Genomic DNA, 16,930 nt, shown 5'->3' with positions numbered 1-16,930 from the left:
TCCAAATGTTGAAAAGCTAGAGCTTTTTCTTTTGAAACCGACATTGCTGTTAGATCAGAAACCTCTGCTCTATTTATATTATTCAGAAGATGGTCTGTTTTCTACAGGGATGATTCTTCACCACACTGTACGCCTGACCACCACTGCCAGCACTCCATGCCTATCACCCTGTTTCTGAGCTTAGCTTCCATTTCTATCTGCTGAACCCAGGGCTTGAAAATACATGCAATCAATCTTCTTTTACTCACTTCATAGACATTCAGTGTCTCATTCATACAGCCTCCAGTGTTCTAAAATTTGTGTATGCGTTATTTTTAACCCACCTTCCTTAATTTCTCATTCCCATAACCCCACTCTGCTCAGAATGGCATCTTTAATGTTGGTTCGCATGATGCACCCAGTCTGCAGCCTCTCAGAAGAGCTTCTGGATGCAGGTTTGTTGGTGTTTTACTATGCCCTTTTAATTCCAAAAGGGCTTAGCTGTGCTGTTTCAAAGCTGTAGCACGTGTTTATGAAGCGCTGCCTCCAGGGGCTTTTACTGGTGTATTTTACAAACAATCTTCCCTTACTACTATCTCTCTCACAGCCATCAGCAGCCTTTCAGGGTTTTTGTTTTTCTACTTGTTCTTTCACAAATTCACAGAGAAATATAAACAAATACATGGAATATTGGGGAAGGACACTGGCAAGTTATTTTACTTAGTTATGTAATTATTTATTTTTATTTTGCAGTATTTCAAGATTTATAAGGCTGCCCAATTCAGATAGTGTGACTCTGGGTAGCATACAACATAAATATGCAACGACAATAATAAGCAACAAGCAACAGACAACCAAGATATACATACAAAAGCTAAAATATAAAATGGCAACTAAGCACAGAACAAACCTCAAAAGAGGACTCCCATTCACTTGACCCCTAATGCCTGGGAGAAGACCCAGATCCTAAGGTCTTTCCTAAAGGCAAGATGAGTTGGGGTCTGTCTCATATTGAGGCGGGGGACAGATCGTTCCAGAGAGAAGGGGCAAATGCTGGTTGGGGAATTCTGGGAGTTGAAGTCCACACATCTTAAAGTTGCCAAGTTTGAAAAGCACTGCTTTAGATGGTGCTAACACTGTTCTAGATGGTGGTTACTGGTTACTTATAAAATTATAAGAGCCCCTCTATAAGGCATCTTGAGCTCTCAAAGGAAAGGCAGGATATAAAGGCAATAAAATAAAGCAAAAGGCAGCAATAATTTTTTTAAAAATAATGACAGAGGGCAGAAATGAAGCTTGCTCATGATTAAAACAAACCAACAGATAATCTTTGCCATCGGTCATATGGAGGAAAGGGGGTGAGCCAAATATGACTATCAAAGGAGTGAGACCCAGAGCACAGGTCTGAGAAAGTCTGACCTATAATAATAAATTATAATATAGGTCTGTGGAGATGCTCCAATCTATAATTATAATCATATCCACACTTTAATCTCAGTAATTGGGGAGCAGAACTTCTTCTGAATATTTCATCAGTGGGAAGTACAGTATAGTGCTCACTGACCACAAATGCCAAGTGCAACATCTGGGTTTATGACATTCAAAACGGGAGCCATGCTGGGTTTGAAATTTAAAAATCTCAAGGAGCAGAGGGAGTTTAAAAATGGTACTACCCATTTGCTGAGGTTCATTGGCCAACCTGTTAGGTAAATATGCCCTCTGAAGCAGGGACTCTAGGCCTCATGAGTCCTGCCACACTATCTCAGTGGGAGCACAATCTCTTTCCAGCCCAGTTTCTGAAGCTCCCACCTCCTCAGAGAAAAGGAAAAGAAGAGGAAGATGCCTTCCAAAGCCAACCTTAAGACAGGTTCCCAATTCACCTGACTTAGCCCTTCCTTCAGTATTCTTGCCAGACTCTTGACCAAACAGGTTCAGTAAGTAGCAGTAAGGTCTCCTTTCAGTCAAGTACATCTCCTTGTGACTTCACAGATATTCCCATGCACTTATCCTGGCAACAGGAAGGAAGGGCTTTCTTACTCCCTTTTTCCAGGATTTTTTCCCCCCACCTTCTCTGTCTAGCGTATAACCCTGGGGCTTCCTTGTGGTGTCACATCCAAGCACCAACCAGGCCTGACCAGGTCAACCAGATGTTGCCCCTTGGTGAGAGAGAGAGAGACGCTCAGAAGGCTTCCTTTCCTGAAGAAAGGTAAGAGATGAACAAAGTGAGGGACCACCGACATCAGCTTGAGTGGGAACTACAGCGAGGCAACGCCTGTCGCCCATGAAGAGAGGGGCGCGCTCGCGTGGATTGGCGATTGGCGTGACCTCACCCGTCGATACAACTCAGCCTCCGCGTCTTAAGCGTTTGCAGCCGAAGTGTGAAGCACAGGTAGGCTTGGAAACCGGGGAGGAGGCGGCGGGCGGTCCCTCCCTTGACATTTATCAAAGAAAGTTATAGGTGGCTGTTTGACTGAGAGGCATCAGGGAAGTGTTGAGATTTCGCCTACGTCACTCGGGAAATTCCCTGACGGTAACGGGTAAGCGGACGATCCTAGCTGCCGGACCCAGGCGAGCGGCGCTCAGACACGGTACAGAAATACCTCCAGACGAGACGGAGACTGCAGCCTGCACGAGAAGCAGCTCCGCAGACGCGACCCTCCCTCGGGCAGAATCTCAGCGGGGGGAGGTCCCACCATGGCTGGTAAGCGCTCGGGTCGCGCGGTCGGACTCTCTCGGCTCCAGGTTAGCGAGGCTTGCCTGCGCCTTCTGCTCGACGCGATTGGGCTGGGGAAAGGGAGCAGAGCCTAAGGCTCGGTGGCGTCCGTATTTTGATGGTATTCCGATATCAGCAGCCCCCCCCCCCTCCCGCACTCCCGCCGTCACTTTGGTTTGAGTCCCTGGGGCCAGACAAAAATGTTTTCTTTCTTGGCAGGAGAGTTGGATAGAAAACGACGTCTTGCGATTTAAAGCTAGAGACGCTGCTTATAAGATACAGGGTTTAAACAGTATTGAGAAATACTTTGCATACTTCTTGGTCCTTTCCCTTTCCTGCAGGAGCTAAAGGCTCGGGAGGTGATGGTTGATAGTAGATTAATCATCTGAATTTTTTCCTAGTGTGGAAGTAAAAGTGTGCAGGGAGAATAAAAGCTAAATAGCACAGTCAAAATCCTGAGTGGTGGACCTCTACCTGGCCACTGAAGATTTGAATCTCTGCTCTGAAGAGCAGTGAGTTGCCTTAGATAAGGTCCTTTTTTAAACTTTGCCCTCTATAGGTTCTTCTAAGCTAAAATGTTACTTTCAGCGGCGTGGAAAAAGAATAGGGTACAGATGTACATTAAGTGATAAAATACTAGAATCAGTGTATGACTGATTAAGTCAGTTGATATTTTCTGAGAAGTACCCTTGCTATTTTCTTGCAGCAGAAGAGAGGGCCTTGTGGCACCTTCAGATCTGTTAAAACAAAAGTTTGTGTCTTTTGACTAAAGCTAGTCTTTAAAATCTTACAAGCCTCTCTGCTTTGGTATTTAGATTGCTCTTTAGGGCACTTCTAGTTTGCAGCTGAAGCTTTATGCCTCTACTATAAAAGGCAGCTTTGAGGCATTAAAGCCATTTTCTCACTGGCAGTCTCAACTTTTCTGAGTAAGAATTGCTGTGAACAAATGTGTTTAAAAAATTACGTAAAATTGAGGTAGAGAGGAATTGGAAAGAGACAATCCTAATTCATAATTAATGTTGGCTTTTTAAAAAGAATTACAGCAAATACTTGATAACATCGCATTTGTTGTCATTTAACTTTGGAACTTGCTGAATACTGCTGTGACACATATCTCTGTTCTTGCTATTGAAATTGGGAATGATGCCACCAAACAGTGGATGTATCCTGGAGTTACTGCTTTATTCCAGCGGTTGCCATATTGAATTGCATCTTTATTTGCAATATAACGCAGATATGGAAGGGAGGGGCAGAGAAGATTGGAAAACTGAACAGAATTCATCTCAGTTTTGTATGTGTATTCAAATAACATCACTGATTCCAAGTGGATTTACTTCCACATAAGCACTGTAAGGATTTCTTTATATAGTCAGATTTTATAGAGCCTGAACTTCTAATGGAGATCCACAGCTAGGCTTCATCTCATTTTTAAGGGGTGAGCTGTACCCAGTTTCTAAAAATCAAAATCTTTCACTTATCAACATTGAATCCTTAGCCTTTATAACATTTTTGCTGGAAACAACTATTAATGACATAATATTTGGAACTGTGTTTTTTTAATGTTATTAATTACATCACATTTTCTTTAGTGCTGGCTTCAAAGTTATTTGAAAGTTATGAAGTAGTCTGTAATTATTTGAATATGTTATGGTTGATTATTAGAATGTAGGTGTGCTGTGTAGTATAGTACCATTGTTACTACTAAATAGAAGTAATTGGTGGAAGAGTTTTTTATTGTGAGAATGTCTAGGTGAGAAATATCACATTGCTCGAAAAATATCTTACTTCTTACAGTTGTTGTGAATCTGTACTATAATACTTTGCATATGAAAAGTGCTGCAAAAATTATTGTATTCTACATAGCTTGAGGCATAAAAATCTACATTTAAGTCTTGTATTTTTTTTAATCATTGCATTAGGAAGTTCACATAATAACATGGAAGATAGCTTTTAGATTTCTGTTGCCAGTGTCATTTTATGAGACCACTTTGCAGTGAAATATTGATTTCAAGACCTTTTGTTTTTGATATGGAACAATAAAAAATAACTTCAAGGGTAGTATAAAATGTACCACACTGGGAAAGTTCATATTATTATATTTCTGCTTAATATACCAAGCTATGAATGAACCTTTCACTTACAAACTTTTACTTCTCTCTTTTCTTGAGCAAACAAGAAAACCAGGAAGTCTTCAGTTAAATACAGTTTCCTGTTTTGTCCAAATTGGTGACACTGTTTTATTTATTATTATTTAAATATTTAATATTTGTTATCTCAATGGATGTCAGGGCAGAATGTAATGAGTAAAACAATGCAATGACCTATTAATACTTTTTAAATATAATCAAAAGATTGGTTGAATTACCATGTCTTGACTTAATGTTGAAATTAAACTAATAGCACCATCCATGTATTGGGCATTTTCAACATTATATATATTCAGAGATAGGACTCCCCACTTGTAAACTCAACATCTAATTGACAAAATGTATTTTAAAATGTAGAAATAAATGCTGGATATTTTTCATACATTCTCTGAACTTGCCTATGTGGACATTTCAAAACCAGTTTAGGAAAGGATGTATATTCGCCATTGAATATGACCATGCTGAAGAACATAATAAATGTGGATAGAAGCAAAAATAATTAGAGTAAGTATAGTAGAAGAAACCAAGGGAGCCAAAATGTTTTAAAATGCCTCAATGGAAGTCAGAACTTATCCAAAGTCCTTTGAATTCCTTGCTTACTATCCACCACTGGTCTCACTTCAGCAAGTTGCCTGAATCCTTTGCAAAGCACCACAAATGAGAGAAAGATTATGCCTTTGCACATAAGGAGCTAAGCTTTCTCTCGGCTTATGCAGGGCACCATGGATCTCCCTGGGCAAAGGCAACACATGGAAAGAAATGGGGCCTTCTAGCCCTGAGATTGTGGGCTAGGGGACTGATGGTTTGAGGAATGAAAGGAGAGCCTGACTGAAGGTAGTAGACTGTTGAGCTAATTACAGGCTAATGTCAACAAAAATAAAAAGTTTATGTGAATAAACAGCAAATATCTGACATCTATTGTAGCAAGTAGGTGCCATTCAGATGGCAGGCTTGCCTTCTTTGTAACATCAAGGCTTTCCTGGAAGCCAGAGGTACAATTTCCTTTACAGGAGAAGCTGTAAAACTGACTTAATTTTAATCATAGGTAAAAGCAGTTGTATTTCTTTTCCTCTTACATTTTATGCATTTTTATCTATTGCATTTATATTCAGCCTTTTCTATGGGAACTCAGTTTGCTATGTGGGGATCAGTGTTTCCCCACAACAACCTTGTGAGGTAGGTTGGGTTGAGTGACAGTGGCTGCCTAAAATCACTACTAGAGCTCTGTGATCAACTGGGAGCTTGAATATGGCACTATGTTATATGGATTCTAGGAGTCTTAGGCTTGGTTGACACATTGCACTAAGCCATAGTTTTATTAAGCTTAGAGATGGAGATGAAAAGAGCTACAACAAATTACCAGTACATAAAAAAGAGAAACAAAATAGTTATTCTTTAGATTGGTGGTTTTCAGCCTAGGGTCTATGAAGCAGTGATATTTAGTGAGAGTCTGTAGGTGAACTGTGGTCCAAGTGTTAAATAAAAATGATTATACGCAGATATTGAATCATGGCTGAAATCTCACAGGATGGCCAAATCTTTTTTAAAAAATGGTTTTCACCCTTGAAGACTCATGGAATTTGAAGACAGTGTGAGTTTATGACCGTTTTTAATTGTAATATTTTTTGTTTAACTTGAGGGTCTTGAGGAAACTATTTGGGAGGGGTTATGTGTACAATGGCACCCACAGACCTTGGATAGCTTACGTGAAGTCTGAAGAAGCTTTCCCTCTCGCATAAAGAAACTTTTAAATAACTTACTCTAAAGTACGGGTGAACAATCTGCAATCTCCCAGAGGCCCACAAGTTTACATTACTGAAATTTGGCGTCAAAATGGTGATTTTGGGTGGCATAATTTCCCTCTTTCTCTCCTCCTTGTGTTCTGGGGGGAAAAGATCCAAGCTTATCCAATGGCATCATCAGCTATATCCTCATGTAAAGGTTGCCCATTGTGTCTCTAAATAGTCTTATAGAGGAATCTTGAACTGACTTGTGCAGAGCAAGAATTATGCATGCAGTAGATGATGAATTTTCATAGGAACCTTGTAGAATAAGAGGAGGAATCCCTGCTGTCTGAGGATATAGGTAGGCATCTCTTGGTCACCTGGGATGGATTTGACATTTTAGATGGCAGAGGCTGCAGCGACTTGGATGATGATTCAGAGTTGGTGCAGCAGTTCTGATATGCCTAAAACCAGGATTTTCACAATGGGGGGGGGGCTTTTTCTTTCTAATTGTATTACACCACCTCTGCCTTAGATACAGCATTTGAATTAAGGTTTTAACACTTGAGACAGGAATTGTCCAACATGACACCTTTCAAGAACATAGAGAGGTAGAAGTGAAAATTGAGAGTTGGGAAAATTTTCCAATCTACTTCTGTAGAACAGAACTGTCAAGAGGTAATTCCAGCCTGAGTGCATTTAGAATGCTTAAAACATGACATACATATTTTTTAAATGGGCAACTATGCCATTGCATCACATACATTTAATTTTTGAAGACTTTTTTTTTTTCTGTGAAGGACCACAGATCTTTTGGAGTCAAATGTCAAGACACATATGCTAGCACTTGGTGGGGGCACAGTCCAAAGTGGGCATCACAACCCATTTTCTCTCTATGCTCAACAGCTTGCAGAGGAGTGTCTAATTGCTTGTTAGATTGACTTGATCACTTGATGAGGGTTTTTGAAATTACTAATGCAAGACTGAATATAAAGTTTGAGTATAAGGCACTGTAGGTATCAATGAGGTCATTGCTTCCCATTTCTGTAGTTGCATCTTCTAAGCCTATGACACAATACTGCTCTTTTTAACCAGCTGAGTATCATCGGAAACTACCTTAGACTAAACTCAAACAATTTATCCATTTAGCTCAGTACTAGACAACCCTGTGACCCAGTGGGTCATCCTTTGAGAGAGAGGTAGTACAATCTGATGTGACCCGAATGAACATTAAATTTTAGGTTGACCATATTTTTTTTACCCTAGTGCTGGGCAGTCCTATGATCATCTAAGAACTGTATATATCATAAACAGAAAAGTAATTCTAATGGCAAATGAACTTCAATAATAAACCAATATTTACTTACCTAAACAGGTAAACAGAATGACCACAGGCAGGCAAAAAAGCAGTAGGAGCAGGAGCGACTTCCAACTTCTTGCTGGCTTCCCCATTGACTTTGCTTTTGGGAGGCTGGCAGGGAGCATCAGAAATTGTGATCATGTGACTTCAGGGACACTGCAACAGCCACGACTTTACAAATAAAACTGGTGTGGACATTGTGGAAATTTCAATTCCACAGGAGTAACAGGTCCTGGATTTTTTTAACGCATTCTTTAAGTTAGCTTTTGGTACCTTGATTCAAAACTTTTTGCAGTATAATATACTGTTTGGGCTAACTTGAGAGGACAAACAGACAAACTGATAAACACAATGAGAATTAGTATACAGATTGTCTGTTTTGACTGACAGTGGCTTTCCAAAATCTCCAAAAATTTTAACTGAAGATTCCAGAATCTTTGGCAGGCCAATCATATGTTTTACCATTGAACTAAATTTCTGTGCATACTTCTCTGACAATCTTATTTTTCCAGGTTTGCTCATTATTTCTTTTGATATTTTGGATGAATATATCAGTGCTTTCAGTTGTTATTTTTTATTGCTCATGGTTTGGATCCTTGGTGCTCTCTGAGCCTTGTTGTTTGCTTGCAGACGTTTCACTGCCAGACTAGGCAACATCTTTAGTGCAAAGAGGGAGTGGGCCTTGCTCTCAGTTTATATACCGTGGCTTGCCCTGCTTGTGTTGGTAGGCGTGTTGTTCTCTCCTTGGGAGTTCTTTGATGGGGCTGCTCTTTGCTGCTTGGTTGATTACCTGAGTTAATAGTTCCTTGATTAGGGTGTATTGTGCTGTGTGATGGTTCATCTGGTGTTGATCCTAGTGTGGATTTTTGCATATCTGGGTGTTGATTGCTGGCAAGGAGGTGTTCTGGTCTTTTGGCTTTTCTATTGTCTCTTTTGAATGGTATGTAAATGTTGTTTACCTCTATCTGTCTGTTGATGGCTGCTTTGTGTGAGTGCCAGGCTTCCAGGAATTCTCTTGTGTTTTTGGATTTGGCTTGGTTTAGGATGCTCACAGTTTCCCAGTTGAAAGTATGGTTGAGTTTGTCCATGTGTTGTGAGATTAAGGAGTTTTCATCATGTCTTCTGACTACTAGTTGGTGTTCATGGATACACTCTGCTAGTCTTCTGCCTGTCTGTCCTACATAGTGACTGTTACAGTCCTTGCACTGTATGTTGTAGATGACTCCTGTTTTTTCTTCTTGGGCTACTCGGTCTTTTGGGTTACTTAGGATGTTTTGAAGGGTTTTAGTTGTTTTATGTGCTACGGTGATTCCATACAGTTGTAACAGTCTGTTGGTGGTTTCTGCAGGACTGCAACTAGGGGGGGCAACAAAATGAGCACTGGGGGGGCGCAAAATGGGTGTGGAATCCATGTTTGCCCCGGGTGACACAGACCCTAGTTGCGGCCCTGGGTTTCTGAGATGTTTCTGATGCATGGCAGTGTTATCCTCTTCATAGTTTCTGTTGGTTGGGTTGTAGTGGGTTGAGTGGTCAGGCACTTTTTGATAAAGTCGGTGGGGGGGGGTTATCCATTTTGCTGGAAGATGCTGTATAGATAATCTGTTTCCTTTTTCTGGTGCTTTTCTGGTGCTCTGGTGTCCTTTTTTCTCTCTAGTCAGGAAATTGATCCTCCTGCAGACAGGTACTTGGGGACTGGCAGTGTTTAATCAATGCTAAAATAAAGGCAATCTGTGCATGAATATGTAATCTGTGCATATAGATCTTGCATATCTGATCTCTGGCTTTGAGAATATTTTTTTTCAGGGTTGAGCTTGGGCCAAGGTAAATGTAACCAAATAAATTTTTATTTTTTTTTACAAAGAGCATCAGAATTCCACTGCTACGAATCTGCTTTTTGAAAATGGAATTTAAGAATTTAAAAAGAGAGCTCTGCTGAATCTGATCAAAGTTCATGTACTTCTACAGAAGTTCATCCTATAGAGGACTTCTAATACTTTGGGGAGCCCACACATGGAATGAAAGCCATAAGCCCGCCTTATTGAAAAGTTCACAGGCTCATTTTTATACTGTAACTTTTATTTATTTGTTTAGACGTGTGCCACTAAACCCCAAGAGCTCTGAGTGCTTACTAAAATATAAAAAAATAATTCAATCCTAAAATCCATGAAAGAAATAAAACTCTAAAAGGTGTGAATGAAAAGATACATTCACAATACCCTTCTAAATTACTTCATCTCCAGCAAAGGGATATAGAGATGACCTTGGCATGGAGGAACTGTTAAGGGAGATGAAATGGCAGTTCAGTCCTGGGAAAGTGGAAAGAATGAGAAGGAAACTCAGAATAACTCTGCCTTGATACAATTTGGTATTGAAGGGGCGGGCTTTCAAGATCCTGTTATCATACCCAACAACAATAAAGTAGCATTCCTGGAATCCTTATAGCAGTGTTTCTCAACCTCAGCAAATTTAAGACGTGTGGACTTCAGTTGAAGGCAGAAACACTGCCTTCTAGGATCTGTTTTCTGTCCTGGCCTGTCTCAAAGGGCAGATATCTATCTTGAATGCCTGAAAACAAAATTGATTATTGATGTTAAATGTATACATGATCTGCAAGATGTGCAGTGATAATGATCTAAGGCAGCCTTTCTCAACCTGTTGACCCTGGAAGAACCCTTGAAATACTTTTCAGGCCTCTGAGAACCCCTGCACATTCAGGCCCAAATAGAGGCCAGAAGTTACAAAATTATTATATTCGTTTCATGTGTAGGGCTATATATATGCATTAACAGTGTTCTTAAACTAAAAATAAAGAATGAAACTTCTCTCCTTAATGTGAAGTTGCCCAAATTTGAAATAATTTTTAAATAAATTGTGATCTCCCAGGGAACCCCTAGTGACCTCTCACAGAACCCTGGGGTTCCACGGAACCCTGGTTGAGAAACCCTGATCTAAGGGGTCATTCATACAGCCTCTTTGATGTGCTTTCCTTCTGTCCCCAAGATGGGAGGAAAGTATATCATGAAAATCACTGTTCCTGCAGTGACCTTTTTACAGTGCCTTTGCAACAAGGCTAGTAATGTTGATACCTGTACAGAATATGTTTGTTATGTTCTGGGCAGCAGTTGGCTGCGAAAAAGCTTCAGAAATGGGTGAGCAGAGCTGAAGAGCAGGGAAGGGAAAGAAAAGGGGAAAACAAAGCCCAAAATATGCAGTTTGGGAATTGTATTGACTTCCAGAATGGTGGCAACTAGGCTCATACCCTTCCCAGCTCCCTGAGCTCCTTTCCCTCTACTCTGCTGTGCAAGGTCTCCAGTTCTGCCTCTTCCACTTCCTGGGATGCCTTGGTACTATCTTAGCCACCACAGCTCCTGGGAAGCCTTGGATCTGGCAGACAACACTGCCTTCAAAGAGCTGTGCCTGCCACATAACCCTCCAAGCATCCAGGGTGCCTGCCTCATGTCTGATGGAGTTAAGCTCTGCTGGAACATAGCACCTGGCAGCATCACCACCAATTGAGTTGGCAAGGAGCTTGCCAATGGAAATATCGACCTTGTGGAAGACCCACATTTGGTCTTCCACAAGGTCGATATTCTCCTGCCAAATCCCCCCAAAGAAAAAGAAAGGAAAAGCTGCACAAGCAAGCCCTTTGCACTGGCAGCAACAGTACAAAGGGCTATGTAGACGTGGAGTCCTCCAGCCAGATGGGAGGGGGTGGTCTCCAAGGGCCCATTGGAGCTCAGCAAATTGTTGACCCTCCAAAGACAGTCCCCCCACCAGAATGTTCACATAGGAGTTTTTCTCCAGTTTTCCAGAAAAATACCACTTTTCTGTGTGACCCTCTTGATCTGACTTCAGCCTGCCTCAGCAGTAGCCTGGCAACATGCTGGCATTTCCTTTGTGAGGACATGTTCTCAAGAAATGATACATGGGCTGTCTCGGAGCCAGGGTAAGGAGGCTGTGTGGATGAGCTCTAAGAGAACAAGAAGGACAGCACAAGAATAAGTGCTTGTTCTGATATCTTGGGCCTAAACCTTTGAAGCTTTGTACAGGACAGTAACATACCTTGAACTGAGCTCATAAAATAATCAGCAGACCTTTATTTCAGTTTTTTCCAATAACAATGCCCTTTCTGCCAAAGAATCCAGATGGAAAGGTGGTGGGAATGGCAGTTAAAGCTGAAAAGCTAACATCAGAAGGAACTGTGAATGTTTTGCATGACTTTCTGCTTTCCAAATTAGCTGATTCATCTTCACTTTTAAAAGCCAGTTTCTAGTTCTAATTTAATTAACGTAACATGTAAGTTTTAGGAACTGGGGATCTTTGGGCAGAGACTGGAGCTGTCCTTCTCCAAAGATTTCTATTCACTGAATTTAAATGTCAATTGATTTTATATTAATTTTTTAAAAGTTGTATTTTATTTTAAATATGTTGAAAATATGTCATTTTCTTGCCCTTTCATTATTTATTTATGGGTATGGTAATATATTATGATGCCCATTGGTGATCAATATCCAAATAAACGTTTCACATTTATTTAAAATCATGCTTTCTGTTAACCTAACTTCCATTCATCCTTTATGTTTTATTTTTATTATGATTCAAGGGATATGGACACATTTTTCATGTACTGTTATTCCAATGTTGATTCTATACCTATTTTTTGCCTATCTATACCTATCTATATATTTTATACCTGTTTATTATCTATATGTTTAATACCTATCTCTTTTTACCTATCTATACTCTAAACACAATATTTTTTCTTTCCTTCTAAAGGTGGTCATGAGCCATATATTGAAATATGTGAGCAACCTAGACAGAGAGGGATGCGTTTTCGGTACAAATGTGAAGGAAGATCAGCAGGCAGCATTCCAGGTGAACACAGTACTGATATCAACCGGACTTTCCCATCTATACAGGTATACCTATTACTATGTCTGCTGGCTCTTCCACCCACCCCCAAGCTTCTTTTAAAATTGGGAGCAGGAATTGTTTTGCCCAACAGCCAAAGATTGTGCAATACGGTACGGTGTTTAAGGTCCTCTTTCTTCATGCAAACTGTATCGTAAGCTACTGGGAAGATAAGATTTGCTTTCTCATTTGTCCTGCTTTTATGTTATGAAATTGTAGAGCTATAATCAAGAAAGTTCTGTTGGGGCCTGATCAAATTATACAACAATTCTGTAAATACAAATAGCATTATAAAAGAGTACCCTAAAAAGATGAGCCTGAGAATGAAATTGAGAAAAGGTTTTTGTAAAAGGACTGTTCTATAGCCTTTTCTGAAACTTAATGAAAGCAGAGAATTTTGCAGTTCCACAGGGGAAAGATGTCAGAGGTCAGGGCTATGGCCATGAAAGTTGCAATAAGTCATGGTTTGTTTAGCTGTAGTTTATTGAATAAAGCATAGTTGCTTGGTTCACACAAGAAACACACTAATCCAGTATTTCTCAACCTTGGCAACTTTAAAATGTGTGGACTTCAGCTCTTAGAATTCCCCAGCCAACGTGCTGGCTAATCCAACTGCACTAGTCCAATGAATAGGCACCTTGCAAATAACAACAACAACAACAATAATAATAATAGTAATATAAATAATAACTAAAATAAACCACAATTTTCATTATGGTTAATATTTTGTGTGAACTCAATAGTAATTATCCTTCGAGTATACTGCTCTGAGACTATGAAGATTTAAAGATTACAGTAAGCCTGTCATGAGTATTGATGGTGAGCAGGAGGGGGCCCCTATCCAGGGGGGAAAACGCATGCGTAGCACTGAGGAATTAAGCAGCCATTCAAAGAGACACAGATCAGACCCGCCTTAACTTTTGGGGTTTATCTGTCTGGGTTTTTCCCACGCTTCTTCAGTTTGTTAGGATTTTCTGTTTAATGTAGCAGTAATAAACACTGGAGACCTATTCCTTGTCTCAGCGTGGTTCCTGGCTGTTAGGACAAAGCCTTTTGAAGCAAACCCAGAAAAGGACTGACAAATGCGGTGTCTCTGGACCAATTAAAAGTTATAGAATCATTAATCACAGTAGATGAGTCCAAAAGACACAAGAACCACCCATCAGATGTAGAGGAAAAAGTCTAGTAGTGCCAACAACTGCCTGTCAGGATGTAGGCATGGTTCCAGGGTTATTTCCAGGTTCCTTATTTCCTGATAGGCACATCAAGGAAGGAGAGTCACTGTCATCTAACCCTAAACAGCAGAGTGTTTCATAGCTTTGACTGGAAGGAAAAGACCTCATTCAGGAGCATTTGAATTTCTGAAAAAAACTCAGTCCTGACCTGCCAGCTTCCACTGCTCTTAGGCCACCTCCAACTAGCCATCCTTCTTGCCCATTCCTGGATCTCACAAGCAGAAAGGGTGAAATGGAGAAACCATGTCCACTCCAGCTGTAGCTGGGTTACCTTTGTAGCCATAATATTTGTCATGATTTTTATCAGAATGAACTGTATAGCAGCCTTCTCTAATCTAGGGATCTTCTGTAATGGGTAGGCATCAGCTCCCAGAATTCAGCTATGGCTAGGCTGGGTGGGGGATGCTGGGAGTGTCAACCTATTTAGATGTTGCCCAGGTTGGAGAACGCCACTATACAGGTTATACCACACACTTTTCAGCAATTTCAGTTTATCAAGTAGCTGAGTCACAAAGAAATTCTGATCTTTGATTAAAGCTCTGTTCCTAGGCCTGAGGTTAGTGTGTTTGTCGTGTTTTTGACTTTTATGGTTGTTCTGTTGTCTGGGCTGTTATCTTTTGTTGTTGGGTTCTTAACTGTATATTTGTATATTGTAAGCCACCCAGAGGAGGAGGAGGAGGAGGAGGTGGAGGAGGAGGAATAACTATAGCAACAACAACAACAACAACAATAAAAAAACAGCCATGGTAATCCCAGCAGCTCTTACAGGTTTCAGGCAAAGAAAAGTCAGAAAAAGAACACCTGCCTGCTGTTCAGTTTCTTTCTGTTGGAGTCATCGGGGATTGAAGCCGAGAGCCTTCTGCATTAAAATGTGTGCTCTGCTAATAAGCTTGGTGCTTCCTTGATGAGTTTTTACTGAGAAAAATATCCTCATTGAATTCAATAAAGCTTATTCTCAGATATGTGAGCACAGGGTTACATCTTCAGGCTGTAATCCTGTGTCCTCTTGCCTGGGAGTAAGCTCCACTAATTTAAATGTGGCAGGCTTCTGTATATAGGGAACATGGTAAATTCATTGATGAAGTAAGATAGAAATCACATCTCACACCAAACCATGGTTTATTGAATAAAGCACTCTGGGTTCACACAGAACACCACACTATAAAACATAATGACTGGTTAAAATGAAATCAAGCAAGCCACATTATTGTTTGGCTCAATACTGAAAATAAAAGATAGTATGACTTTGGAAAATGTGGAGGATAGTACTGTATTAGGTCTTATCTCTTGGTCAGTGCAGGATTCCTACTAATCAGAGTGTCTCCAGATTTCATTTGAACACATCTAGAGAAAGATCAACACCATTTTGAGATCTGTTCAGAACCTAACCTTTTTCTGTACATTTTCTATTGTAGGTTCTTCTGTGATTTGGGAAGCCCTACATTTTTATTTCTTTCTCCATTGTTAATTTTGCATGTAACTACTTAGTTAAAAAGGAATTGTTACATTACCTCTTTTCCTTTTTAAATAAACTTTGATTCTCTTTATCTCTTGTGAGATTGACTGTTCTATCTCCCCACAAAGAGGGGGAAATTGATTTCTGAAGCCATATCCCTCAATGCTATAAAATCAGGAGGTAGAACTATAGAATTTATTTCAATTTTTTATCTTTTGCATCTGCTAGTAGAGCACATAGGCTATGAAAGCTTTGTCTCTCTCACATACTAGGATTAGCAGGAAGGATACCAAAATAGGTGGTGGCAGCAAGAATTACTGTGGCAGGACGCAAAGCTAGGGTGTATAGACCCAGAAAGGTTCTGGGAAAGATTTGAGATTTCTAACCTTTCATCCTATGGACTTAGTTATATCACTATACTCATGCTTTGTGTTTCTTTTCTTTTTAGATCCTGAACCACTTTGGGAAAGTAAAAATCAGAATAACATTGGTAACTAAGAATGAACCCTACAGGCCGCATCCTCACCAGTTGGTTGGAAAGGACTGTGAAAATGGTTACTATGAAGCTGAATTTGGGCCAGAGCGCAGAGTTCTGATGTAAGTGGGTGTTGTTATGTGTGATATGAAATAGAATTAACACAAAATATGGGCTTCCCATGAGGGGTTCACCATAAGCCAGTGTTTCTCAACCTTGGCTGCTTTAAGATGTATGGACCTCAACTCCCAGAATTCTGAGAGTTGAAGTCCACACATCTTAAAGCTGCCAAGGTTGAGAAACACTGCCATAAACTCTCAGTCTTCAAGTCCATTTATCCAGTTAGAACTGTTAGAACAAGTGTGCATATTTTTTCAGTTTGAGGATTGCTGCAAGCTCTTACATGTTATATTGAGTGGTCCTATAAAAATGGGCAGGATCAACACCCATTTGGGAGGTGAGGTTGAAGTTTCAAGCTTCTTCAATGATTAGCAGACACCCATTTTGTCTCCTAACTCCCTCCAAAAGTTCAATTTTTTTTTAGAATGTGCAAAACTTTTATCCCACCATTCTGTGGGTTGCAGGAGGGATGCTGGTGGGGCACACTTTTTGTAGCCTTGTGTTGAGTAAATATATCCATGGGGAACTGAATGCCAGTTGAAGTACTGCAGCCTTTTTCCTTCCTTGCCTTTTTAATGGATACTAATTTAATTACTATTACCTTCTGCTCCTCCAGATGGGGAAAATTAACAAAACATCCCAAAGTATGGCAGACCTAAGGTTTGCCTGTGTCTTGGGTACCCAGTTACGAAGTTCTTTGTTAACTACCCCCAGCTGGAAAAGTAGCAGGTGAGTGAGGAATGAACAGATTGGGGAGTGCTAAGACAGCTTTCAGGTTTCTGCTGTACTTGTATGCAAAGGCTGAAATAT

General features: G+C 40.3%; 2 protein-coding genes across 2 annotated transcripts in view; one reads left to right on the top strand and one right to left on the bottom strand.

The window, feature by feature from the left end:
• USP34 (ubiquitin specific peptidase 34) overlaps positions 1-16,930 on the bottom strand; it is a 617,663-nt gene that overhangs the window by 266,034 nt on the left and 334,699 nt on the right. The gene's annotated exons all lie outside the window — the stretch shown is intronic.
• Positions 2,339-16,930, top strand: part of REL (REL proto-oncogene, NF-kB subunit) — a 50,783-nt gene continuing 36,191 nt past the window's right edge. Inside the window, exons 1-3 of the mRNA XM_063301120.1 lie at positions 2,339-2,680; positions 12,700-12,842; positions 15,974-16,122. Coding sequence (XP_063157190.1) covers positions 2,674-2,680; positions 12,700-12,842; positions 15,974-16,122 — 299 coding nt within the window. The 5' untranslated portion in view covers positions 2,339-2,673. The remainder of the gene's footprint in view (positions 2,681-12,699; positions 12,843-15,973; positions 16,123-16,930) is intronic.

This window comes from Candoia aspera, chromosome 1, assembly GCF_035149785.1.
Source record: "Candoia aspera isolate rCanAsp1 chromosome 1, rCanAsp1.hap2, whole genome shotgun sequence".
Classification (NCBI taxonomy): Eukaryota; Metazoa; Chordata; class Lepidosauria; order Squamata; family Boidae; genus Candoia; species Candoia aspera.
This window is presented reverse-complemented; position numbering and strand designations above follow the sequence as displayed.